General features: G+C 39.0%; 1 protein-coding gene across 20 annotated transcripts in view; it reads left to right on the top strand.

Annotated features, from left to right (window-relative positions):
* Positions 1–42: 42 nt before the first annotated feature.
* The window catches only part of UBE3D (ubiquitin protein ligase E3D), a 216,679-nt gene continuing 189,161 nt past the window's right edge, over positions 43–27,560 (top strand). For 17 of the 20 annotated variants that reach the window (XR_011974394.1, XR_011974392.1, XR_011974386.1 and 14 more), the window contains exons 1-4: positions 43–349; positions 6,575–6,771; positions 11,095–11,185; positions 21,845–22,073. Coding sequence is in view for 12 of the 20 variants with exons in the window: in XM_072642691.1 (XP_072498792.1) it covers positions 294–349; positions 6,575–6,771; positions 11,095–11,185; positions 21,845–22,073 (573 nt within the window). In the remaining 8 variants the exon portion in view is untranslated. Of the gene's footprint in view, positions 350–500; positions 535–554; positions 873–6,574; positions 6,772–11,094; positions 11,186–21,844; positions 22,074–27,560 lie in introns of those variants that run through there. The other 3 variants (XM_072642683.1, XM_072642684.1, XM_072642688.1) reach the window with 3 other exon arrangements.

Here is a 27,560-nt window from a genome sequence, read left to right as displayed (position 1 = left end):
CCTCCTCCTCCTCCTCCTCCTGCTCCTCCTGCTCCTCCTCCTGCTCCTCCTCCTCCTCCTCCTCCTGCTCCTCCTCCTCCTCCTCCTGCTCCTCCTGCTCCTCCTCCTGCTCCTCCTCCTCCTCCTCCTGCTCCTCCTCCTGCTCCTCCTCCTCCTCCTCCTCCGGCGGTGGGGGCGGGCGGCGCTTCTCTTGAGCTGCGGCAGCGTGAGTTACCGTATCCCTACCTCCTTCCCAACACTCCCCCTCCCCCAGGTCACTGCCTGGCGGGAAGAGAGGCCAGGGAGCGCTGGCCATGGATATGTTCCTGGAGATTAGGAAGCGGCTGCAGAACGCACTGCTGATTATCCGGTATAAAGCTACCCACCTCTCCGTCCCTAACTTTGTAACGGCTGGCTGGGCAAGGGAAAGGGCTGGGGGCCCGAGCGAGGGGTGGGGCGGGGTGGACTGTCCACGGATTTGCGCCCCGGGCCCCAGCCAGCGCATCCCACTTCTTCCCCAGGATGCAGACGTGACTGGGCAGGAGAAGGCTGCAGGTGTGCGTAAAATGCCTAGCTGGGGAGCGGGGTACACCTGACGCGTGGCTGATGAGCCAACAGACTGTGTACTAGCTCCGGAGAGCCTGGCACGTTCAACTCGCTGACGCCTCTGGAGGCTTAGGCGCGAGCCTACCCTGCTGAAGGCGCACGCGCCGGGGAGCAGTTGTTTCTGACGTCATTCCGGCTAGGGGAGACTCCGAGGGCCTGGCCACCTTGTCTCTCCCTCCGCCCTCCCCTTCCTTCCCTTTCTCTTCTCTTTATCTGAAATTAACCAACCCTGAGCCCCGCCCTCTTCGTTAGACCTAGTCCGCGATTCTCCTTTGAGGTTAACTCTGGTGTGATACATTGTTGTTTTTTCTGGGCGATCTCTAGAATATTTCCAAACAAACTGATGGTTATTTTTATAATTATAATAATTATTATAATCCTATGATTATTCTGATTTGCTCATGTCACTTGCTCTGTGAAGAGATGACTTATTTTTGTTAAAAAAAAGTGGAGTTTATCTGAGAACTATCCTGTGCCAAGCCAGTGTTTTATTGACCTGTTTGAGTCCTTACTAACCTAGTTAACCCGTGGGTGCTTTTCCAAATTGCCCTTTGAATAGGAGTGGCATGAGTGTCTCAGGGTGTGTCTGTATCCTCTTCACCTTTGGTGCTCCTCACCCTTGTTACCTATCCAGTCCCAAGGCAAATCTCACTTAATAGAAACAAAGCAGACCTTACCTCTTCTTGTTTGATCCTCCCATTTTGTAGATGAGGAAACGGGTCGAGGCACAGGAAGTGATTTTCCCTAGGCTTCACTGGTAGTAAGATACATACTCTAAGTCTCCTGACTCCAAATTCAGCATTCTTTCCACTACAGTGGTCATTTTGACAGCCTTCTTAAATTAACTGTACACTATTTTTCCATTACCTTTTCAAATTGAATAAGAAAGAAAGCACAAGTTTTATTTGTTGTTCAGCTGTGTCCATGATCCCATTTGGGGTTTTCTTGGCAAAGATACTGGAGTGATTTGTCATTTCCTTCTCCAGCTCATTTTACAGAAGAGGAAACTGAGGCAGACAGGGTTAAGTGACTTGCCCAGGGTCACATAGCTAGTATGTGTATCTGAGAACTCAGGAAGATGAGTCTTCCTGACTCCAGGCCCAGAGCTTCCTCCTCTGTTCCACCTAGCTGCCCAGGTTTTCTTTGCAAGAAAAGAGGTACTTTCCTTGTTTTCTCTTGACATGGTGAGGATGCTGTTGTACATACATGCTGTTCATCAATTTTCTCTTAGATTCTCTATGTGACAAATCCATCTTTCAGATATATATTTCTCTGGTAACATCCTTTGCTTCTGTTTTTTAAGTTTCCTTTTATTGACTGCTGTCCCCTGATCACACCCACCGTAAGCCTTTTCGTTGCCCTCTTTATGATATTTATTTTCATTTATTTAGAGTTGTATTTCATGTACTGTATCCAGTGATAGTTAACTATCATTAAAGGAGTTTTGTAATTTTCTGAAGGCAATTTGACTTGCTTTTGTGTTTAATTCTGGGCTTAACTTATCCATTGGTACTTTGATCCCATCCATATATATTGATGCATAATCCACATTGATATTTATATCTACATCCATACTTATACTACTGCATAGATACAGATCTATATGTGCCTACATATTTCTCATACGTATATGCATACATATACATATTATACATGTGCATGTATAAATATACATGCATGTAAGCTTTACAAGTTATCTTTTCACTTGTATGTTATAATATAGGCACTTGGCTTTTCTTGTGTGGATGTTAAGCCAAATTCTTTGGAGTTCTTATGGATCTCTTAGGATGGTCTTCAGTGTTTGATATCTGGAGACTCACTGTCCCTAGGGAATCGATCACCTTTTATCTTATACTCTTTGAAGGACCTTTACTTAATTAACTGCAGTCATTTCCTATTGCTTCTAGGATAAAGTATGAATTCTTCTGTTTAGCTTTTAAAATCTAGCTTCAATCAATCTTTCCAGACCCGTATGTTCTTCTCCGTCCTGTACTCTATGACTCAGTCAAGCCAATTTTCTCTCTGATCCTCTGATATGATGTGCTATTTCTCATGTCTGTGCCTTTTCACTGGCTACCCTCTGTGCCTGGAATGCTCACCAGGCCTGACTTCTGCCTCATATGATTCCTTTCTTTCTTCAAGATTCAACTTAGATACCACCTTTTCTATGTGAAATTTTTCCTGCTCCCCTGACTGCTTATTCTTAGCAAACTACTTTGTATTGATTCTTTTTATATTTATTCTCTATATATACTTATATATGTATTTGTGGTCCCCATTAGAAAGTAATGCCTTTTTCAAGTAGAGACTTTTTATTCATTCTCTTTGTTTCTCAAGTGCTAGACCATAGTAGGTTCGTATAGATTTTCCTATTGTATCATCTCATTAAGGAATCTTGAATGAAACTGGGACTGTGTATGTATATATAGAGGGGACACCTCGTTGGAAGAGAGACTTTATAGTTGGATCAAATGATTTTTTTCATAATCAAGTAACAGTAAGCACAGTGGAATTTTATATTTCTGACATCTTTTAGCCAATTTGGTGATGGCAAAGATGCGCTTTACCATATAATATTGCACTTTAAAGCCTTCCTTTTAGTATAGCTTCACTGAAGATGTCATTGATTAGAATTCAGATGATTTGATAAACATTTATGTAGATGAGAAAGTAGGCATATAGAATGTCAATTCTCAGTCATCTTTTAAAGGTATTAATAAGGTCCCATTTGATATCTTACACTTCTTCAAATGTATTGTGACTTTTGAAGTAGTGAGATGTCACAGTGGATAGAGGGCCAGGTCTGGAGTTCAAATATGGCCCCAGATACTTTCTAGCTATGTAACTCTGTTTGCCTCAGTTTCATCATCTGTAACATGAAGGTACTAAAAATGAACATACCCTACCTCCCAGGGTGGTTGTGAGAATCAAATGAGATAATGATTGTAAAGTACTTAGCACAGTGCCTGGCATATAGTAAGACTATATAAATGCTAGTTATTATTAATAATCATCCATAAGACCTTCCCTATTGTGTACCTGCCACCATGGGTCTCCTCTCCGTATACTTGATCTGAACCAGCTCATTTTTGTTCCCTTTAATGACATTTCTCATTCTTCCCTCCTCTGGAATTCATATTGGAGTTGTTGTTGTGTTCATCCTTCGTTTTTGAAGAAGACCATGCCATCAGAGAAGTGATATATGACTTGCACTTGACTTTGTTTTGAGTATTGGAGTACAGCTCTGGTGACTTTGTTGTACTTAATGGTTAAAAACAGTTTTTTATAAAAATCTTTGCAGATTTTTTATATTTTTCTTCTATTTGTCCTCTTAAATACTCTTTGGATAAATTTGCTTGGTTAAATCTTAGCCAAACTAGTTTTGTATAAAAGTGAACCAATGGGTGTCAGAATTGAAAAGGAGTGTTCCTATTTTCCTGAGGTTGGATTAATTGCTGTGGATACAGGATAATTTAAATGTTTTATATCAAAGTGAATCTGAAATAACCTGCAAATTATACATGGGAATGAACCAATGCCAAGAAATCTGGTCTGTGGTAGCTAACTGGTGATCATCAAGACAACTTAACTTTAACCTGGTAAAGACAGCTGTGTGATTTTTGGATAAGTCACTTAAGTTTTCTGGGTTTTCCTTATTTATAAATTGAACGGGTTAAGTGATCTTAAAGCTTTTTTCAGCTCTAGCCCTATATAACAATTTGTTACATTATGTAATTATATTGTGAGGAGTGCAGGGCACTTATGAAAAGTCACAGACTTTGGAGAGTTTTTTCCTACTTCATAATCCTATGTTTTTGCCTATTCTAACTAGACATATTATTTATAGTTTCACTAACATTATTAGGATTGGAAGAGACTTTAGAGACATCTAGTCCAGATCTCTCATTTTACAGATGGGAAAACTGAGGCACAGGGAAGAGAATGAATTGTCCATCATCATAAGGATAGTTAAGTATCAGAGTTGGGATTTTAGCACAGCAGATCCACTGAGATTTCTACTATGAGACTGCAAGTTTTTGCAAGATGGCAGTTTTTTACAAAAAAATTTTCTCATCCATAAATGAAGCAGTAGGATTTAAGCTGTTTTCCAGGTTAGGATACTTTGTGACTTTGTGATTTTGTTTCTGGATTTGAATGGGAGATGCAGCTATGTTGTTAATTGTATCTGTATCTTCCATATAAAAAAGGGCAGCTAGGTAGTACAGTGGATAGAGCTCTGGCTCTGGAGTCTGGAGAACCTCTTACTAGCTGTGAGACCCTGGGCAAGTCACTTAACCTTGTTTGCCTCAGTTTCCTCATCTGTGAAATAAGCTGGAGAGAAAATGACAAACCACTCCAGTCTCTTTGCCAAGAAAACTTCAAATGAGATCATGGGGAGCTGGACATGACTGACAACTAAAAGGACACAACAACGTAAAAAGTTGTGTTAATTACATTCTTTTTGGCCAAAGAATTTGATTTGCCCAGAATTAGAGAATAGGGAAGTAGATACATAATTTCTGAATTTTTTTCAGAAATTCCATTGCAAATGAGGATAAAAACCAAATCCAAACAAATTTGACCCAAGTTGATAAAATCATCCTACCTCTTTCAAGCATTGTCATAGGACAACCTAAATGCAAATCTTGACTCTGCTACTTGCTGTTTTACTTTTAAGAAAGCTAACTGTTCAACCTTTTTTGGCCTCCTTTTCTTCTGTAAAGTAACATTGTTGGACTAGGTGGCCTCTGAAATGCCTTCTATCTCTAGATCTATGATCCTGTGCCCCACGTATATTTAAGATGACTCGCAAAAATGACATTCAACTTGTGAAATTTTCTAAAGCCTTTTCTATTGCATATTCAAAATGATTTTTATTAAAATATTGCCTAATACATTACCTGAATTATTCTCAACAAAACTAAATTGTAATGGTCCTGCCTCTACCTTGACACATTCTTCTCCCATTCCTTGTAGGTGAAAGTGATCTCTCCTTTCCAAAATCTCTTCGTATTTTGCCTAGATCTTTTCCTTTGTACTTTTCTCATCCTTCTTCTATCAATATTATTTACATATTCATCCTTCCCCTCTATCAGATTGTAAGCTCCTTGAAAACTGATACTGTGAGCTAGAATGAATCCTTTAATGAGTAAGCCATTATGGACAATAGGTATTATGGTGTAGTGAATAGAGAGCCAGTCTCAAAATCAGGAAGACCTGAGTTCATAACTTGCCTCTGACACATACTTGTGACAGTGTTCTTGTCATTTAATCCTTGAGTGCCCCGGGCACCTCTTGAATAACAGGAGTTGCAAAGGAAGTAGCCATATGCATTGGTAGAAATAGTTGACTCACCTAAGAGTTCCGTGTATCAGTGAAACTACAGGTCCAGTCAAAAACAAAAACGCACATTACAACGTTGGTGTCAATTGTTCTTCAGTAATTCTGACTCTTTTCATGACCCTATTTGGGGTTTTCTTGGTAAAGATACTGGAGTGGTTTGCCATTTCCTTCTCTAGCTCATTTAACACATGAGGAAACTGAGAGAAACAGGGGTAAGTGACTTGTCCCAGGGTTGCACAGCTGAATGTCCCAGGCTGGATTTAAACTCAGGTCTTCCAGGCTCCAGGGCTACCTAGCTGCCCTAAATATGAATAAAACCTATATTACAGACTTTCTTTGTTATAAAAATGGAAGATACTATTGGGGTTGGAGACATGGTTGAATTCGAGGTAGAAGGAAACCCATGAGACAATCTTCTTAGAGAATTTACTGTTGGTATGGACAAGAATTGGAGGAGATGAGATGGTATGTGTGGACCATTATCAGAAGTAGCCACGTTGATAAGATTATAGATCTGTGCAAATATTGAAGCATGGTATGATTTGATACATTATAAACAATTTAATGCACTTAATGTTAGGTTTGCTTAATTAGTGTTCTTAAAGTTGAGTTAATGGGAAAAAAAGTTTTATTTTTCAACCAACAGAGAACCAAAACAAGGAAGCTTGCCCGTGGATGTTTCTATAACTCCATCAGTGTTGAAGATGAAAACTCTTGAACAGTGCAGAGAAATCAACTTTCCACCAGAGGTCAGGCTTGTTCCTTCTTCCCTTCGTGGGCTGCAGTATGTGTCTGGAGATGGGATCCATATGCGACTTCTCGTTCAGGCTGACTTGAACAAGAGTGAGTAAAATGAACACGAATTACTGTGATAGTATTGACTTCCTCATAATAAATTAAAGATCACATCTGTCCTGAAAAGTTAAACTTATCTGTCAGATTGTCACTTCCAAAACACATGATTATTTATTTTGAGGAAAATATATGTGGTTCTTAGGAATGGATTGGACAAGTGGATAGGATGACATCAAAGACAGGTGTGAAAGGGCACAGGGCTGGTCATTAAGAGGGAAATGATTTTCTGAAGGAGCATGAATAAAAACACCCAGTAAATAGGTTGATTGAGGCACTAGTAGTCCCATTTCCCAATAGGCAAAAGGTTTTCAGGTAAGCCCTGGGAATACTGATCTAGATTGGGAAGAGTTCTGGAGATGGTAGTACAGATTCCTTTAGCAATGACTTGTTAGTTGCTTAATGTTATGAGTCTGAATCAGAATATGTCTTAGGAGTTGATTTTTGGAAACATTGACATTTAACCCTATTCTAAAGTTTCAAAAAACCTGACTTTTCAATTACAGGAAACTTCTGTTTGGATTTGAATAGATCACAGATCAAATCATTGAATCATAGATTTAAAGTTGAAAGAGACCCTAGAGGCCTTCAAGCCCCACACTCTTGTTTTACAGTTAAAGAAACTGAGGATCAGAAAGGTTAAATGATTTGCCCAAGGTGACACACCTAGGGTCTGAGGCAGGATTTGAAGCCAGGTCTAACTGGCTGTAAGCCCTGTACTTGATCCATACTATCAATTGGTAGCTTTTAGAATTTGATTGCTGATAAGATTGTGTGTTGAAGCTTTATCAGTAAGCACCCCAACATACACAGGGGGGCCTGCTATCACAGGTTCTTTGATCAGAGTGGGAAGCACCTACATCTGGGTTCCTTAGTGGCTTCCCAGAGTCTCTCTGGACAAATAAACACTTCCAGTCAGGAAGCCCCAAAGTAAAACTTGACCCTCAGAGTATTTGTACACTTTTTAGAGCCACAGGGGTGTTGACCCTCTGACCCAGTGCCTCAAAAGAAAAAATGAAAGGTACTTAGGACCCTCCTACAAAACAACTCCTCTAATTAAGCTTCCCTCAATGGGCAGGCCCACCAAGGGGTGGGGAAGATCTTTAATCACATTATTCATTCAGCGGCACTTTTAGTAAAACAGAAACGGCAAAAGATTCTACTTTGCTTGACTCTATAGAAGCAAATATTATACTGCTTTTATTTTAACCAGTTGCTTCCGTTACTCAACTCTTTCTTGTTTCCTGAAAGTAGAGTTTCACCTGCAGTGAAAGAATAGCAAATGACATGTTAGTATAAAGCATAGGCATCAGACCTGTCCTCAGAGCTCTGTTGTTCCTGAAAGCCTTTCTTGGTGGGGAAACAAGAACTTTCCCTCTTCACCCCCCAAAAAAGGACAAAGTATGGTTTCTCTTGTTTCACCAGCAGATGGTAGTGCTGTACTGGTAATTGACCTTTGAGTCTTGGACAGCTCCTTAACAGCCTCTAATTTGAACAGCCTACTCTGGCCCCTCTTGCAGTTCAGGAATACTGTGTTTTCTTCCTCACTGAGCACTGTTAAGCTGTATTTCCATCTTTGTAATTTGTAAATTTTCTCATTTGAGAGAAGCATGCAACTAGAGTTTGTTCAGTCCTAAGTTCCCTAAATACTTTCATTTGTGTGGTTACTCTCAATTCTGCAAAGTCTTCTGCGCCCAATTTTATTCAGTTTTGTACCATTATCTGTTGTATCAGGAACGACTCTTTTACTTCGTAAGATTTCAGGAAAAAGGAGTGATGTAAACCAAATTACTGCATTCTGCTGGTCCAGGGCAGGGAAGGGGGCGTAGTGGAGAATAGAGAATGTTATTTTTCTAGAGAATTTAAATAAACAATTATGCTCTTATCCTCTGAGGAACTGAAATTAATAAAATGGACTGACTGTGTTCAGATAACCTTGCAAATGGCTTGGTAAAAATGATACAAATCCCCAGAATTTTCACCAGAGATGATTTTTGCTTTTGAGAAAGAGAATACTCTCTTGGAGCTAGCTTTTCCATCCTCAGGCACATGCTGAATGTAATGATACTTTTTCTTATTGTCAGTAAATAATATTCTAGAACAAACTGAAGTTTTTTTTGAATTCTATGGAGCTGAATTAAAATGGATGTAGTTTGTTTCTTTTACCTAAATCACTTCAGAAATGATATAGAGCTTTTGGTCTGGGGACATTGTTTTAGGTCCTTGGTGGCAGCATTAATACCAGGAGATGAGGGTAAAGGAGAAACATTTTGGCCCCATAGAGCATGTGGGGACCTGCTTATCTGCAAAATATGTGATGTGGGCCAAATGAGACAGGCTGCATTGAGGGAAATCTAACATCCTGCCCTGATTAAGCCACATTTGGAGTCTGGTGTTCAGTTCCAGGTACTATATTTCCGGAAGGACATTGATAAACTGATGAGCATCTAAAGGCAATGCAACTCGAGTCCATGACTTATAAAGATTGTTCCAAGGGCTGTTTAGTCTGGAGAATAGAAAATTTAGTAGGGAGAGGCTTTTCCCATGGGGTGGTAAGAGAAGTGAAAGAAGAGAGTTATATTTCAAGGGTTCTTATGTGGGAGAGTGATTCACCGTGTTCTGCCTGACCCCTGAGGGCAACACCAGTAGTAATTGGTAGAATTTGCATACAGGCAAATTTAATTTTGATGTCAGGAAGAACTTTCTGATAGAGCTGCAAATGTGTAATACAGAAGTATCACACTGTTGGCCCATGATTATCCTGAGTGCTCCTGAACCAGATTAAAATATAATTGGGAAATATTTAGCAAAATAAATAAAAATACAATAGAGTGTAGATGATGTGAGGTTTTATAAGTCAATATTCAAGGGGTAGCTAGGTGGCACAGTGTACAGAGCACAGACTGTGCAGTCAGGAGAACCTAAGTTCAGATCTGGCCTCAGACACCTAATATCTATATGACCCTAGGCAAGTCACTTAATCCTGATTGACTCAAAAAAAAAAAGTTAGTATGTGGTTGTTTTTCAGTTGTGCCTGACTCTTCATGACCAATCTGGAGTTTACTTGGCAAGGATACTGGAGTGGTTTGCCATTTTCTTCTCCAGCTCATTTTACAGATGAGGAACTAAGGCAAATAGGGTTAGGTGACTTGGCCAGGGTGACTCAATTAGTAAGTGTCTGAGGCTAGATTTGAATTCATGAAAATGAGTTTTCCTGCACTACCTAGCTGCCCCTACATGTGCCCTTATTTTTTCCTTATGTAATGTTTAGTGGCCCCCACTTCTCTTTGAGTTTGACACCCTTGGTGTAATGGGGTTGCCTTAGGAGGTTCCCATTCCCAGGAGGTTTTTAGTCCAATGTTGAATCATCACTTGTTGGAGATATTGTAGAAGGCGTTGTTGTCCAGGTAGAGAAGACGGTGTCTGAAATGCTGTGCTTTTGTCTTACTCTCTTTTTGTTACACTCAATCTACAAAATCAGAGAAGTGACATCTTACTTCAAGTAACCTGTAGAATAAATATTTATGAAGCAGTTTGCAAAGTTCTTTGACATTTTTTGGAGACAATGCAAAACCCTTTATAGTGTTTGCTCCTGGTTGAATGAAGTAAAAGATTATTTGTAAAATGGATCTGGGGAAGGTGTCATCATTATTTGGTGGTAGGAGTCTAGTACTGCTTTTTTTTGGGTCACTCCTCTCTCTGGCAGTCACACAATTATGTTATTAAATAATTGAAGGAAGTGCTAAATTTCAGGACAGGTAGGAAAATAAAGATGTAATTTTTTTCCTTATTCAAGTTCGTGGACCTTCTGACATCCTTAGATAAAGAACCTCTGATTCCATGTAACCCTTTTATTTTCCAGGTAAGCAACAAAGGCCCTGGAGGCTAAGTAATTTGTATAGAGTCCCAGAGAGAATGGGGCAGGTAGATGGTACAGTGGATAGAGTGCTGGCCCTGGAGTCGGAAAGACTCATCTTTCTCAGTACAAATTCAGCCTCAGATACTTACTAGCTCTGTGACTATGACCCTGTTTGCCTTAGTTTTCTCATCTGTAAAATGAGCCAGAGAAGGAAATGGCAAACCACTTCAGTAGCTCTGCCAAGGAAACTCCAAAGAGGGTCATGAAGAGTTGGACACAACTGAAATGACCAAGCAACCACAAAACACTCAGAGAATAAGTAGTAGAGATGGTATTTGAACTCTGGTCCTGTGACTTACCCCTTTGACTTCATCATGCTTTCCATTGCATTCCATGGATGCTAACATGTATATCCTAAAAGAAAAATGATTTGTTCTTTTGTTTTTTTCCTTCAGAACTGGTTTCCACTTTGAACCAAAGCCTGGAAACCCCCAAGTGCTATGTGTTTTATTGCCAGTCCTGTGGTGAAATCATCCTAAAAGAAAGGTAAGGAGCACATTTAGTGGTGACTGATGAAGGCTGTGTATGCTAGGTGTTGTTGGACCACTCTGTGGTGCCTCAGATCTTCCCATGGTTCTGCTGCAAGACCAGCATATGACAGCTTTAACATGAGTGTGCCAGTGTGATTAAATTTAGGCAGGACCAATCAGGAGCCCCTTCAGATCATAAGATATACTTGAAACCCCTAGGTAGCATCCCTTTGTCTCCAAAGATACAGCAGCTCTTCTTTACGTACTTTATGTATGATTGAGGAAGTGTAGCGTTCCACGGAAATGGATTTTCTAGGCAGATGGCTGGAAAATTTTTCTCTTGTTTGCCACTTTTAACAAAATCTGCTTGAGAGACAGCATGATGTGTCAGAAATAGCACTAGATTTGAAGTTGAGATATCTGCATCTCAGTCCCAAGGCCCAGTACTCACTAGCTGTGTGACCCTGGGTAAGTCACTTTGTCTTTTAACCCCCATTTCCTCATCTGATCATGAACATAACAAGACCTCCTGTATGACCTACTTCATAAGATTCTTTCTGAGGGAAGTGCTTTATAATCCTTACAGGGCTGTATAAAAGTGAGTTGCCATTGTACTTACTTGGACCTTTCTTGATGATGTTGGCTTATCTTTATGATTATGGTAATTTTTGAAGTTAAATTTTTTTCCATTAACAAGCATTTTTCCTCCCCTTTCATCTTCTCTCTCTACCATTTGGAAAAACAAAAAGAAAAATATAGAAACCCTCGTGACAAATATTTTTTAGAGTGAGGCAGAGGAATTGCCTGCATTGACCACATCCAAAAATGTTTCTCATTGTCCATTTCAAGTCTGACAGAAGACGGGTAGTGTGCCTCCTCGTCCTTCCTTTGGAATCCTGGTTGGTCGTTGCCTTGATCAGGGTTCTTAATGACTTTGAGAGTTTGCTTTGTGATATTGTTATTAAATAAATTATTGAAATCTGGAAGGACCTGTTGGATTGGATGCGGAGTGAAGCAAGCATGACCCTTGGTTTGTGATTTCACAGTTGAATGTTACTTTTTGTCCTTCTAACAAATGGACCCAAGATGACCATGCTTTTTGACTTCTTGCTTCTCCTGAAGGACTAGAGTGTACCTTCCCTTTTCTCTATTCCCTTCTTATTTGCTGCTTCTAATCTTACATTCAGATGCTTTGTTAAAATTCTGGTTAAGGTAAGTAGGCTGCTGAGAATGAAGTTCACAAGCCCTTTCTAAAGTCAAGAAATTTGCTCTATTTATTGGGCTTTCCCCCTTACTTCCTTATCCTGGCTTTCTTACTTCTTGACTCTGTAGGTTAGATTGCCAACAAATGTCTTCAAGGTAATTGAAGTGTTACTGTTTTATTATCCACCAAATGAATATTTGACAAAGCTGTGATGAGAATTGGGGTTCATTAAAACATATGAAGATAGTGAGAAAGCACTCTAGGTGCAAATTCAGTTCAACAAACATTTATTAAGTGTCAACTGTGTACAAAGCATTGCATTTTGCATAGATTATCCAAGAACCCCAGATAAATGAAACAATTTCTGCTCTCAAGGAGTTTGTATTCATCTATGTTTTGGGGGGAGGTGGTTCATACAAACATGTACGCAGGTGAATAAACACAAGATAACTGGAGAGTAGTAACAGCTGGAGGAGATCAGAGGTGGCCTCTTACAGGAGGAGCTGAGCCTTTAGTTCTGAAAAGTAGAGAGGATGAAGTACTTTGGGAGAAAGGAAGAAGTTGGGGAAGAATGCATGGTGGCAGGTGATGGAAAATTATTATCCCACCTGTTAGAGTTTTGACTAGTTATATTTAATTTGGGACTATGAATGTCTAGTCTGTGGCCATTATGACAAACCTCCTTGGGATTCTGGGTCCCCGTATCTCTGAGAATGTGGGAGAATGAGTCTTTCCCTTTTCTCGTGTAAGTTTTGTTGTAGTTAGTCTTGTGTATTACCCGCTGGCTGGAGGTTTCCTTTCTTAGGTTGAGTTCATTAAACGTTCTTCCCTGCGAAGGTTATCTAGCCTTTATGCCTGCTGTCAAGTGCAGTGGCATCTTATCCAAATTCATTTGATAGCACTGATGGTAATGGAGGACATGCAGTCTCAGTCTTTGCTGGCTTCTGGATGTGTTTGAATGGGGAAGAAATGAGGAGGATAAAATCTTATTACTAAATCCAAATCTCCTGCTTCAATTTTACATCTTTAGGAATCTCATAGGATTGTAGCTCTAAAGCTAGAAGGGATCAACTTCATTTTATAGATGAGGAAACTGAGGCCCAGAGAGGTTAAATACTTTGACCAAAGTCACACAGTTGGTAAAAGTGGCATGATTTGAACCCAGGTCCTCTGACCCCCAATCAAATACATATTTCCTTGCAAGTTTTGCTCGTATCCATCTTCTAGAATGGTCTAGAACCATCTACTAGATAGAGCTAAAATAAATCTTCTTAACTAGGGAATAGAAGGGAGGAAGAAGAGTTTGTAGGGCTTTTCCTCCTTTTTTCCACAAGTTCTTCAAATGACACAGTTAAAATACAAAGTAAGAAGAAATTAATTTCTTTGGAGCAGGTGACTTTCTGGCTTAGTGTTTTCCAAACTTTTATTATTTAAGGCTGACCTTATTCCTGACTTCCTTCATGTTTGTATGCCATGGAAATTAATCCTCTCTGTCTCTGTCTTTTTCTCTTTGGCTCTCTCTCCCTCTCTTCTCCATTTCTTCCTTCTTCTCTTTCCTTCTCTTTCTCCCCTTCCCCTTCTCCCTTCATTTTTTCCTCCTTCTTTTTCTACCTTCCTCCCTTTTTGTTCTCTCCCTCCTCCTCCTCCACTCTCTTTCTTTCTCTTTCTCTGTCCCCCTCCTTCCCTGCCTCCCTTTTTGCCTCTCCTAGGAGGTAAACAGTATGGTTTATTTAGTGTCTGCCTCACTTAGGCAAGGCCCTACCTGCCCTACCTATGTCACACCTGGTGTATTGAGCTTCTGCTGGTTTTTGTTACAGAGGTCATCATCGTTAAGTGCTTACAGTAATTAGTTTGTATTCAGATGGCTGCCTCTGAGGCTTTGCACTGTCACCCTGCAGTTCTTTTCCCCCCCTATTACAGACACTTTCCCCAAGATATGTGGATTTGTGTAGATGGTTTTTTGTTTACTGACTATATGGCTGTCTCCTTAAGCTCCCTGCCCAAGGGGGAAGGGGATGACAGTGGTGGAAGAGGAGAACCCAGCTTCTGTGCTTATTAAGGAGGTCTTTCAAAGGAGATTTTCTTATGGCAGCCATAGAGTCAGGACTGCCTTACTTGGGCAGGTGCCATAGACTACTGGTTCTCTTTGCTGGAAACTACTACGTAAAATCTTACTCATTTGTACCCCATTGATTGGGAATTCACACTCTCATTTGAACAAGTCCAGATTAATGGCTGAGTTTTTTTCAGTACAAAGAAAAAAGAGTCTTGCTAAGTAAATTGTATAATTAACATTGTAGGGAGCAATGTTTAACCTACTTTGGAAGCCACCTGTTTTCAAGCCTTTGGCAGACACTTACATGTAATATTGCCAATTACATTCATCCATCTTTGAGTGCTATAATAATAACTCAAATTTATATAGCACTTTAAAGTTTGTAAAGTTATTTACATATGTTATTCCATTTGGTCCTCACAACAATCCTCATGCAGATGATAAAGCAGGCCTAGAGAATTAAATGACCAGGCCAGCTAAAAAGTCTGTGAGGCTGAATTTGAACCCGTAGGGTACTTAGTCTGTTCAATTTTAGAACTTCTTTGGTGGATTGAAATATTTTCATTACTGAAGGGCCATTTTGCCATCTCCTCTCTCCCTGCTCCACCTCCTATTTCCTTTTCTGAATTCTCTTCTGGGTAGTGTAATCAAATCAAAACTACCTTTGTATCTGGAAAGGCCATATCAACTGGCTGCCCTATGAATCAGCTCACCATCTATGGGATTCCCTGACCAACAACTCTGTGTGGGCTGTCTTCGTCAATAAGAATATAAGCTTTTCTTACCTCCTTTCACTTTTTTCCCAAGGTGGTGGGATATGTGCCCATAAGTGTGCAATATAGCATATACTATCAAATTTTTAATAAATATATTGATCATTTTGCTTTTTTCTCTTTTGTCTTCATCTTTGTTTTCTATCTTTTCTCTGTTATGAAGGAGAGCTCTCTGAAAGGGGGAGGGTTAAAGAGGGAAAATTTCAGTGACATTAAAAATTTATTTCTAAAAAAAAAAAAAGAGTATAAGCTTCTTCAGACCAGTACTACTCTAGCTTTTGTATTTACATTCCTAGAATTTAACAGAGTCCTTGCCACACAGGAAGAGTTTAATAAATACTTGCGTTTGTTTTTATGGAACCTTTGTAAGTTAATTTAAGTAACTTAAGAAACCCTCAATTTATTAATTGACTTAATTTGTTAATTATCATAAATTGAGAAAATCTCAGTTTCTTAATTTGTAAAATGAAAGGGTGGACCTGGTGACTTTTAAAGTAGCTTCTAGTTCTAAATCATACCACAATCCCCAATTATCATAGAGAAGATAATAGTGATGGAAACAACTATAATAAAAGGCAGACTTTGAAAATACAGCAAAGGGAGAACTAGGATGAGATGGTGTTTGAGGTCCTTTCTAACTCAGATTCTGTGATTCTGGGGAAACCCAAAAGAACAGGATCATTCCTGCCAATAATAGCCCATATTTATAGAATGCTTTACAGGTTGCAAATATATTGCCTCTTTTGAGCCTCACAAAGGTAGAGTAAATGCCCTTATTATCCCCATTTCACAGATAAAGAAACTGTGGCTCACAATGGTTAAGGGACTTGTCAATGGACTCTTAGGCATTCGTTTACTGCATTCTTGATATTTGGAAGTTGTAACTGTTGAATCATGGTTGACTCTTAGTGATCCCATTTGGGTTTTCTTGGCAAAGATACTGGAGTGGTTTGCCATTTCCTTCTCCAACACATTTGACAGATGAGGAAATTGAGACAAACAGGGTTAAATGACCTGTTGAGGATCACATAGCTCGTAAGTGTCTGAGGCCAGATTTGAAATGAGGAAGATGAATCTTTCCGACTCCTGGCCATGCACTCTGTCTGCTACCTAGCTGCCCTTTGGCAGTAGTAATGATATCACTTTAAGGTTCATATTGTGCTATATATACAATGTGTCCCCAGAGTCTTATAGTAAACGTTAATAGCTTAAAACTACACTAAGACTTTTGAGATACTGTATACCTTATTTCATACGATCCTTACAGATTACTGTGTGGTAAGTACTATAGGTATTGCTACTTTCATTTTATAGATTTTAAACTGAGGCACAGAAAGTGTAAGTGACTTGCCCAGATTTATACAACCAATAATGGTCAGAGGTAGAATTTGGACCTAGCGCTTTCTTAACTGTAAGATCAGTGCTCTTTCTTCTACAACACACTGCTCAGAGCAAGTATAATTTCCTTAATAATTTTTTAAAAATGAAGGTGTTTTTTGTTTTGATTTTTATTCTTTTTTAATGAACTTTTTTTTTTTAATGAACAGGATGTTTCTTCCAAAATCAGCCTCAGTTGTGGAAATTTTGCTGTGTTTTGTGTGCTTGAGACCACAATATAAAGCCTACAAATAAGTACCTCCTCTAAGATCTTAGTTTAATGGAATTTGATATGGATGCTATTACTTTAAGGGCAGCTAGGTGGTACAGTGGATGGAGTGCCTGGCCTGGAGTCAGGAAGACTCCTTGGCCTCAGACACTTATTAGCTGTGTGATCTTGGGCAAGTCACTTAACCCTGTTTGCCTCAGTTTCCTCATTTGTCAAATGAGCCAGAGAAGGAAATGGCAAACCACTCCAGGATCTTTGCCAAGAAAACCTCGAGTGGGATCATGAAGAATTGGACACAACTGAAAAACAATTTACGTTACTTTTAAGAAGATATTAACTTAGAGAGAGAGAATCAGCTGATCTGTATAGCATTGAGATGAAAATGACCAAGTTTGGAATTGGAGGACTCATCACGCTAGATCAAATCACAGACTCTGTGGCCTTTAGTAGGTTCAGTACATAAGCAGCAATGAAGTCCTGTCCAATGTGAGCATTGTCCTGTCAGAAATTCAGAAACACTAGGCCTAGGCAAGCATTTTTGCCTAATTGGGTCTTTCAGAAAGAAGTTCAAGGCCAGTTTAAACTATGTTAATGGACTAAATGGACCTTCTAATTCTATACCTTTTATCGGCAGGGCCTCATTGTCAGAGACCTTCTGAATGAGCATGTTGTCCAGAGTTTTTTGGAGAGAGAGTGTCCATACCACTTTGAGTATACCTGGCAGTTCTTAGGATCAAGCCAGTCTCTCAAGGGGAGCTTTGTAATTCTAGAAAGAAACAAGTAGACGTGCTTTATAGAAATATAACGAATGTTGGAATATCTAGGCAGATGAGGTATCGGTATAGGTTTAAAATAACCACTCACGTCAGGTGGGGTTCCCTCTCCCCCCTTTTTTTTAAATCAAAGGAGATTCAAATACTTGACTGTAAGCCAGGATCTCATTGTCAACTGACATTGTACCTAACTCTTGGTGAACTGGTTCCAGTGTTTTCTCCTTCATGCCACAAACATTTATTAAGCACCTCCTTGGTGCCAGATTCAGTGATAAACACTCTACAAATATCTCATTTGATTCCCACACCAACTCTCTGAAGTAGGTGGTATTATTATCTCCATTTTTACATTTGAGGAAATTGAGGCAGACAGAAGCTAAATGACTTGTCTGGGGTCACACAGCTAGAAAGTGTCTGAGGCTGGATTTGAACTCAGGCCTTTATTGCTCTAGATTTGAAGGAGCTGGCTTTGGTTTAAAATGAGAAGCTCTTTTTGTGGCTTAGCTTTTTTTTTTCTTTTAGACTTTAATACTGAAACTTAAATATACATAAGAAAGGAAAAGGAAACATATTATAAACTTATATATTAAAACTTAGATATAAAATAAGAAAAGAAAAAAAGTCATGTGCACAGCAGAACATAAGAGAGGATTCAAAATATATAGCAATACATTTCTATTGTGGCTTATCATTTTGATGGCATCAGCTAGATTTGTGCTTGGGCCTAGCAGTAGTTCTCAGATCTTTCAGAGCTGGATATAATTTTAAAAATTGAAAATGTAGACCCTGCCCTCAAAGTGGGGAAGTCCTCTTTCCTTACCACTGAAGGTTGGGGTGGGGAGGGGGTTTGGTCAGGAGGAGGTGCAGCTGATTTATGATTTACCTTAGAATTAATGGTAATTTCATTTTTCCCTACCTTGTTTATGGTATTTTAAACTTGAAGCCTTTCCTGATCTGCCCAACTGCTACCAAGCTATGCTTTCTCCCAAATTACCCTATATATAACTAGATTGTATATATCTGTGTTTATTCTCTTTATGTTTATTCTGTACGCACTTATAGGTGTTCCTGTTGTCTTCCCATTAGAATGTAAGGTTCTTGTGACTGTGGATTATTTTATTCTTTCTATTCTTAACACCGAATACAATGCCTAGCACATAGGAGGGGCTTAATAAATGCTTGTTGATTGATTGAAACATTATTTACCCCTCGATGATACAGAAGTAATTCATCCCTATCCCATTTTCATGAATTTCAAAAATTGTAACCCCAGTGAAAATTGGTCAGTAGTTCAGAAATGCATCTGAAATTCAGCTGTGTTGCTGGTTATAGGATCCTAAGATTAGACCATTCCCTTTCAGATTTTCATCTAAAAGCTACCCGGATGAATAGTAATCTACTTTCTTTTTAAAACTTCTCCAGGGAAGTAAAGTCTATAACTCAGTGGAGATTAAAAAAATAATATCAACCTTCTCAGGGTTTAAACTACCCTTTAAAAAATACTTTTTGTTACCTTTTGTTTTTAAATCACCTGCATTTCTCACTGTATTCCCCTCTTCATTCCCTTATGAAAGCCTTTTTTTAATAATAAAGAAGAAAAAGATTCGGCAAAATAACAAACATAAAAACAATACCTTGGAGTCTTCTTTGACATTTCCCTCTTCTTCACTCTCTTTCCTATGTAGGGAAGGAGAATAAACATTTTCTATAACACTATTGTGTACCACCTCTTTACAAGTATTATTTCATTTGGTTTTCACAACAATTCTATTAAAGTAGGGAATTGTTATTATTCTTATGACATGTGCAGGGTCACATAATTAGGCAGTATCTGAGGCTAGATTTGAACTCGGGTCTTTCTGAATCCAGGCCCAGTGCTCTATCTATGGCACCTGCTGGCTGTCTCTGTAGCTAATCAGTTGTCAGATCTTGTTCATTTTAACTTCATGAGTCTTCCTGTGTCCATCCCTATGTCACACTACTGTCATCGTAGTTCAGACTCTCATCATTTCTTTCTTGACTATTATAATAATTCTCTAATTGATTTCTCAGTTTTCAAATCCTCTCCTTTCCAATCCATTTTCCATCCAACTATCAAAATAATATTCATAAAGCAGGAATTTAACCATGCCACTCTCCTGCTGAAAAATCTGCGGTATCTCCCTAAGATAAAATATGAACCCTTTAGCCCAGTGTTTAAGCTCTCCACAATTTGGACCTGGCCCTACTTTTACCTTAGTCCCCTTTGTGTATTCTGCCATTCTACCGAATAGAATTACTGATTATTTTCAAAATACAACATTACTGTTTCTTGCTCTTTTTTTTTTTTGGCCATGGCTTGCATGCTAGGCATTTGCACAAGCTGTCATTCTTTGCCTAGAATGCATTCTTATCCTTGATTTTCAGAATTTTTAATTTCCCTCCATCTTTGGCTCAGTTGTCACTTCCTCCATGAAATCTTTCTTGGTTCCTAGGTATTAATGTTCTTTCCCCCAAATTTTCCTTGAGCATTGTCTGATTCTTCCCTTGCTAACTTCACTCAGTGCACCTCACATTATGTTTATCTGTGTATGTATTGAATTTTCTGCTGTAATATTATTCTTGTCTTTTTATCCACAGAATTCAGCACATAGTAGGGACTTACTACGTTTTTTTTTTTGTGAATTGAAGTGCCTGTCTCCTCTTTTGCATGATAAACCATTTGAAGGCTGTATCTATCCTTTAGCACTTACCCTTTAAGTATACATGTTATTGTTTATGACTGCCTCTCTCACTTAACAAGCATTTGGTTTGATGGATGTCATTTCCTGTCCCTTTTGTTTGTCAGGGGAAGCTGTGGTGAAGTCTGATTAGTTTTCTTGGCAAGATTCTCAATGTCACCTTCTAAATACGGAGGACTCCAAAATCTTCTTCCTTTCCTGTTCCTCATTTCTAACCAGGCCTTAGAAAAGACAGGTGTTAGGACTCTGTTAAGGCAATGGCTTTCTTGTGCCATCATGACAAGATTCTCTCATTTGAAACTGATTTTTGCATTTTAAGGGGGTGGGTGTGGAGAGGGGAGAATTCCAACAGAGTTGGATTGTAGATGGTGTGATTTTTGGTTCCAACTCCCAGAGGACTTGAAAGGACCAACGTAATTTCAGCTAACATTAGTAAAGTACTGACTGTGCTAGGTACCAGACAAAGATAAAAATGAAACAACTTACCCTCAAGAAGCTTACTTTCTTTGGAGAGCAGACTGTAGGGATGTAGTAGAAAGGGAGATTTTGCTGTGTTCATTGGATGTGGAAATCACTTCTGTTTCTTTCTTCCAGGCCAGTGACCAAACCATGTCTCTTCTTTCTTTCTCCTTTTTTTTTTATTCCTGTGTTTCATTCTTCCAAATGCTTGCAGCATGGAGCTTCAGTGGGGTCTGGAAAAGGCACTGATTTGTTATTGAGATTCAGTCTACCACAGTGTTCCACTGGCCAAATGCTAAACTCCCCTGGAATTGCTATTGGAAAAAGGGAGTCAAAGTGAGCCTCAAATCCCTTTCTGAAACACTGTTGAACACTACTGTCCCCAGTGATAAACCTCAAGTCCAGAGGATTGAAGATAAAACATATCTTCCACCTACTGCCAGAGACTTATGATACAGAATAATACATATATTTTTGGATATGGCTAATATGGGAATTTGTTTGTTGGACTATATGTATTTGTTTTGAGGATTTTCTTTTTCTTTTATTATTTAATTGGGAAAGGGTAATAGGAGGGAGAAATGATAAATACTTATAAAAATAAATAGGACAACAGTCCTCAACTCCTATGTGTACTTAGAATTTTAAAAAGCAAGTAGATATAATAAAAACCCTTTTATCTAGGAACATGCATTTTCTTTTTCTAAATTTATTTTTATTCTGACCTTAATCACTAAATTATTTCTATGAACATGGTAGACTAGGAAAAGAGGACTGCACCTGGCAATAAGCTGTTTCGAAGAAGAGGCGTTTTAATATGATAGAGCTCCAATTTTTTTCAGCACTATATAGATGCTTTATTATGCATTTGTCTAGCCACGTTATGGGAAAAAAAATTGTAAAAAGAAACAGCAGTGGGTGCTGTTTGAAAAAGACGATCAATGTAGAATGTGGGTTTAAAAACAAAGTGAGGTAGAGCCAGCCTTTCCATCTTTTTCAGTGTTTCATTTACATAAATGCTTAATACCCCTGTTGAGATGTGGGGGTGGTGGGGAAACGCTTAACATTTTTCTCTTTTAACTAGGAAGCTCCTTAGAGTTCTTCCTCTGCCAAGTGGAAACTGGAATGCCTTAGTTGAAGAATGGTGTTGCCACCCAGATCCCTTTTCTAATAAGCCACTTAATCCTGGAGTGAACGACTGTTTCATTGGAGACACTCACTTGCTGGTGAATTTAAGAAGTGACTCATGTGCGCCAGGACCTGAAATAGCCCAAGTGGAGATTCACCAGCCTTCAGAGAGCTATTTGGAATCGGTAAACTCTTGTCTCAAAAATAAATGCTAATTTAGATGTTGCCTTCGACACTGGCTTCTCCAACGTTTCTTAATTCAAGGCTTGTTAGGGAGATCTATCAAGTGAAATCCTTTATTTTCATCTCCCTTTGTTCTTCTAGGCTATGTTTAAATGCTACAGAATGCATATATACTCTTTAAAAGCTTTTAAAAACTGCTTTGGAGGTAGGAGGAAGAGGAAGAGGTGGTGAATACAATTTCATATCTCTTAATGTAGGAGTGGGGAACCTGTGACCTTGAGGTAGCATGTGGCCTTCTAGGTCCTTGAGTGCGACCTTTTGACCGAGTCCCAATTTTATAGAACAAATCCTTTTGTTAAGGGGATTTGCTCTGTGAAGTTTGGATTCAGTTAAAGGGCCACACTTGAGGGTCTGGAGGGTCACATGTAGCCTTGAGGCCGTAGATTCCTCACCCCTGTCCTAATGGATAGGCATAGACTGGAGTACTCTCTGTGACCTTTCTTTGTGATGCTGGCCAAATAATGCACGCTGCATTAGGGAGACGTGCAATCCAGGAACCCATCAGACCACAGTATTCAGTCAATAAGCATTTATTGTTTACTCTATGCTAGCCACTCTACTGACGGCTGAGAATACAAGGAAACAAAAATGGTTCCCTCCCTCAAGGAGCTTAAATTCTAGTGGGGGAAACATTTTATACACACACTACATAAAATATATATGTTTATCTTATATAATGTATAGTATTAATATAATAAAAATAATGTATAAATCTAACAATATACCATTTATAGAATTCTACACATTATATAAAACATAGGTCTATATGTATGTAGCACAAACGTGTATATATACATTTGTGTATAAGCACATATACAATAAGCATGTATAAATATGCATATTACACATGTAATACGTAAGTGATAGATTAATGTGTATATAGAATTGTATGTATGCATATGCACATGTAAATGATATAGAGATAGAACATGTAAATATGTAATATAAATATGCATGTATATGTAAATATATTGTACAACTATATAATACAAATACATGCATATATTATATAAGCATGTGATATAAACATATCAATATATAAGAAATATATATTAGATAAAAAATTTACGTGTGTATAAATTCATACAGAGTTGATGTAAGGTAACCTTTGAAGGGAAGGCCATAGTACCTGTGAGGAATGGGACAGACCTCCTGCAGAAGATGGCTTCTCAGCTGAGTGTCAGAGGAAATGAAGAGTTTCTAAGGGATAAGGGTGAGGATGAGAAGGGAGAATGTTCCAGAAATAGAGACTAACCCCTGGGAGGGGGAACATCGCAAGGGAGGAAGAGCAAGCTGACCAGGATGGCTAGACTGGAGAGTTTGTGGAGAAGAAGAATGCCTAAGAATTCAGTTGGAGGGATGACGGCAATCGAGCCAGGGAGCATCATGGTCTGCATGGTGAAAGGACTTTAGTTCATAATAAGAACTCACATTTGTATGGTGCTTTAAGGTTTGCAAAGTGCTTTACAAACGGTACCTCATTTGATCCTCAACAGCAGCCACACTGGAAGGTAGATACTATTATTATCTCTGTTTTACAGATGGGGAAACTGAGGCAAACAAGTTAAGTCACTTATGCCCAGGTAAGTGTCTGAGGCTACATGTGAACTCAGGTCTTCCTGAATCCAGATCTAGCTCTCTAATCACCACTCGACCTAACTGTGACGCTAGATGTGTCCCTTTGGACAAGTCACATAGCTGCTTTTTGCCTCATTTTCCTTGTCTGTAAAATGAGGGAGTGATTCTTAATGGCCTCTAAGGTACCTTGTAGCTTCTCCAAATCTATGATCCTATGACTCTGTGACTTGATGTGTGGTCTCTTCAAACTCAAACAAGGGTTTCCTGTACTTGAAAGATCAGGTTTAGTGTTTGCTTTTTCAAACTTTAGAATAAGATTAAATGTTAGGGTTAACAAAGACCGACTCCTGAAACACATTCTGATTCAAACTTGTAGCATTTTGCATCTGTCGAGCAAGTGCTGAGCAACTTGTTCTACTCATCTCCCCCTCCAAAAAAAAAAAAAAAACCAAAAATAAAACTTCCTAGAGAAGTAATGAATTTGCAAAGAGACAAATTTAGGACTTAGTATGAGGAAACATTTCCTAATGATTAGACCTATGCAGAATGTCGTGGTGAGTTCCTTGTCGCTGGTGGTTGTCACACACAAATAAATAATAACTTTGAGGTATATTATGCGGGGGGGATTCTTTTTTGGTTATGGGTTAGGCAAGATGGCCACAGGGGTGCATTCTGACTCTGAAATTCCATGGTCCATTCTTCAAACCACAGAAAGTCATGCTTTCTCATTTTCCCACATCAATTGGTTGTCCAGGTATGTGTTACATTTTGCCCTCAGGGTCTGATTTAAATTAAGGTTGTGTTTCATTGCTCTAGGATATATATTATGTGAGTAGGCTTGGGTAATTTCCTCTGTCTGCCCAACGTCTAGACTTCTGATGTGATAAAGACAGATGCCATTTAAGGAACAAGCAATAGAAGTTCCAAAATAGAAGGCAAAATTTCTATTTTTAAAAAAATTCATTTCTGGACTATGTCAGGCTAAGTTGGTTCTTGCTCGAAGTTCTTTAAGAAAAAGGGGTAGTTTTCTCCTCTCCCCAGAAAGTAGTTGATTTAATTTTAAAGGCTAATCAACGCCATTGAATCGACACTTAAATCATAGTATCACAGAGAGTTAGAAAGGGTTTTTTAAGGTTATTTAGTCCAATACCCTCATATTACAGATGAAGAAACTGAATCCTTGACATAGGTGAAGTGACTTTGCCAGGTCCACTGGTAATAAATGCCAAAGCTGGGATTTGAACCAGATACTCTGACTCCAAATTAGACTGTGAGCTCCTTGAGAATGAGGAATTTTTTTTTGCCTTTCTTTGTATCCTCAGTACTTAGTACAGTGCCTGACACAGAGTAGGCACTTGGTAAAATGCCTGTTGTTTCTTGTTAACTCCAATTCAACACTCTACCTTGTAGCATTCTGCCTTTCCATGAAACCAGTGTTATAAATACATAGCTAAAGTTGTGGCTCTGAATGGTTGCTAAAATTTATTCTAAGTTCTAAAGCATAGTTGTCAGTAGAAGTAGAAAAGTAATTTTCACTTTGTAATTTTTTTTTAAAGTAAGGACTAATGTTAATGTTCAATAAAAATCAGTCAATGAACAATTGTTTATCAAGCCCCTGTGTACCAGGCTCTCTGCTAGGTGCTGGGGATCCCAAACCAAAAATCCAACAGTTCTTTGCCCTCAAGGAATTTATATTCTATCAGGGGAGATTAGATATACTTACAGCACATATAGAATAAATACAGAATTTATACAAGGTAGTTTTGCAGGGATCACCTAGCAGCTATTGGGGAATGGCTAGATAAGATATATAGGGATCAGGATGTAGGGAGGAGCAGACATTTATTGAGCATCTACTGGTGCTAAGTATTTTACAGATATCTCCATTGATTCTCATAAGAGTACTGGGAGGTTTCCATTTTACAGTTGTGGAAACTGAGGCAGACAAGTTAAGTAACTTGCCTAGGATCACAAAGTTAGTAAGTGTCTGAGGTCAAATTTGCACTCAGTTCTTTCTAACTCCAGGCCCAGGGTTCTATCTACTTTTCCATTTAGCTGCCTCCAGGAAAGGTGTCATGTAGAGTCTTTTGAAGGAAGGCAAGCATTCAACCAGATAATGGAGAGGAGGAGGTGCATTCCAGGTAAGGGAGTGAGACAGAGTGTTGTAAATTAGGCACCAAGAGCAATTGGGGGGGACCATAGAGCACAGAAAGGTCAATAATGTATAACGAGGCAGAGAAGTAGGTTGAGGAGATAATGTGCTGGAGTTGGGCCCAGGTCTTACTTAGTAAATAGGTTTATAAAACCTCTTAATGTGTAGAACAAGATTTCAGAATAAGGGATTTCTTTGGGAGTATCAGTCAAATTGTTATCAGTGAGAATTATTTAGGTACCTCATCCATCATGTTGGGCCTAAATCCCTTTGCCCAGATTGAATACATTATCATTGATGACACTTTAGTAGCTTGCCTTGGTAAGAGATAAAGGTTAGGTTCCAGCCCAAGGCTATTGACAATAGCTTCGAGGTTGTTTCAAATGCTTTACCTTTTCATCATTGTCATTGGATCTTAAATTAATAATCATTCAGATATCTTTATTGTGCCAGTGGTGGGGGTAGGGTTGGTGTCAAGGTAAGGGAAGAGTTGTTTAAGTAAAGTGGAGTTGTGGCAAGTGCCCTATTTAAAAAAAGAAAAAATTATAGACAGTCTGAGACTGAAAATAACTGACCCTCTCCCTTCCTTTTAAACTTTGAGAGGTTCTATGTCACTGCCCTGAGAGCTCTCGTGAAAACCTTGGGACCTTGTAGAGATGCAGTGAGTTCAGAAGTTGAAAAAGGGAGCAAACTGTGAAAAGCAGCAGTGATAGAGGGGATCTGACCCAGGGGTGGATTCCCAGGCAGGATTAGACTGTGTTTGTGTGGCTTCCCTGCCCAAATATGTCTCTCTTCTCTGCCTTAATTCTTTTCTCATCTTCCAGTGAGAGATTCGTTGGGATTACCAGTTATCTTCTTTTAAAAATCATTTTTAATATTTCAGTGGATGTCTTTTATTTTAACATCATCTTCATTTCCAAATGCATTCCTTTTCTTTTTCCTACCCAGTGAACCATCCCTTGACATGGAAATTAGAGAGGGAAAAAAAAATGGCTGTTAGCAAAACTAACCAACACCTCAGTCAGCTCTGATAGAATATGCAGAATTTCATACCCGTAGACCCCCCATCTCTACCAAGAGATGGAGGTGCATTTTCTTATCACTTTGGAGTCAAGCTTAGTCACTATGGTTAGAAAGTGTTTAGTATCAGATTTTTTTTTTTTGAAAGTAAGGGCACTGTCCTTTTCATTTACATTGTTGTCATTGGTATAAATTGTTTTTCTGGTTCTGTTTTTTCTGTTCATTCATGAAATTGAAAAGTCACTCTATTTTCAAAGGTCCTGGAGTTTGAGGGAGATTGGGTGAGTAGGTGGTGTAGGAGCATTTGGAAGGTAGGACAAGTTTGAATGTGGAGAAAGGGTGATTAGAGGTAGTAAAGGTATATAGAAAAGGACGTTGGACAAACTTCATACGTTTCAGGGTTTGATCTAGGACTATAGCTCTGCCCAGCAAAGTAGGAGCAGCTAGATGTGTCAGTGTACAGTCTGTCAATAGGCATTTGTTAGGTGCTTATTTTGTGCCATGCTGGATGTCTTTCCCAGGCAGGATTGGGGTTACCATGTCAATTGTGGAAGAGCTGAGTTCAGTTCTGCCTTAGACACTGCTTATGTAACTGTTTTCCCTCAAGTTCTTCGTCTCTAAAAATGGGGCACTGACAGCACCTACCTCCAGGGTTGTTGTGAGGATAAGTGCTTTCCAA

The sequence above is a fragment of the Notamacropus eugenii genome, chromosome 2 (genome assembly GCF_028372415.1).
Source record: "Notamacropus eugenii isolate mMacEug1 chromosome 2, mMacEug1.pri_v2, whole genome shotgun sequence".
NCBI lineage: Eukaryota > Metazoa > Chordata > Mammalia > Diprotodontia > Macropodidae > Notamacropus > Notamacropus eugenii.
This window is presented reverse-complemented; position numbering and strand designations above follow the sequence as displayed.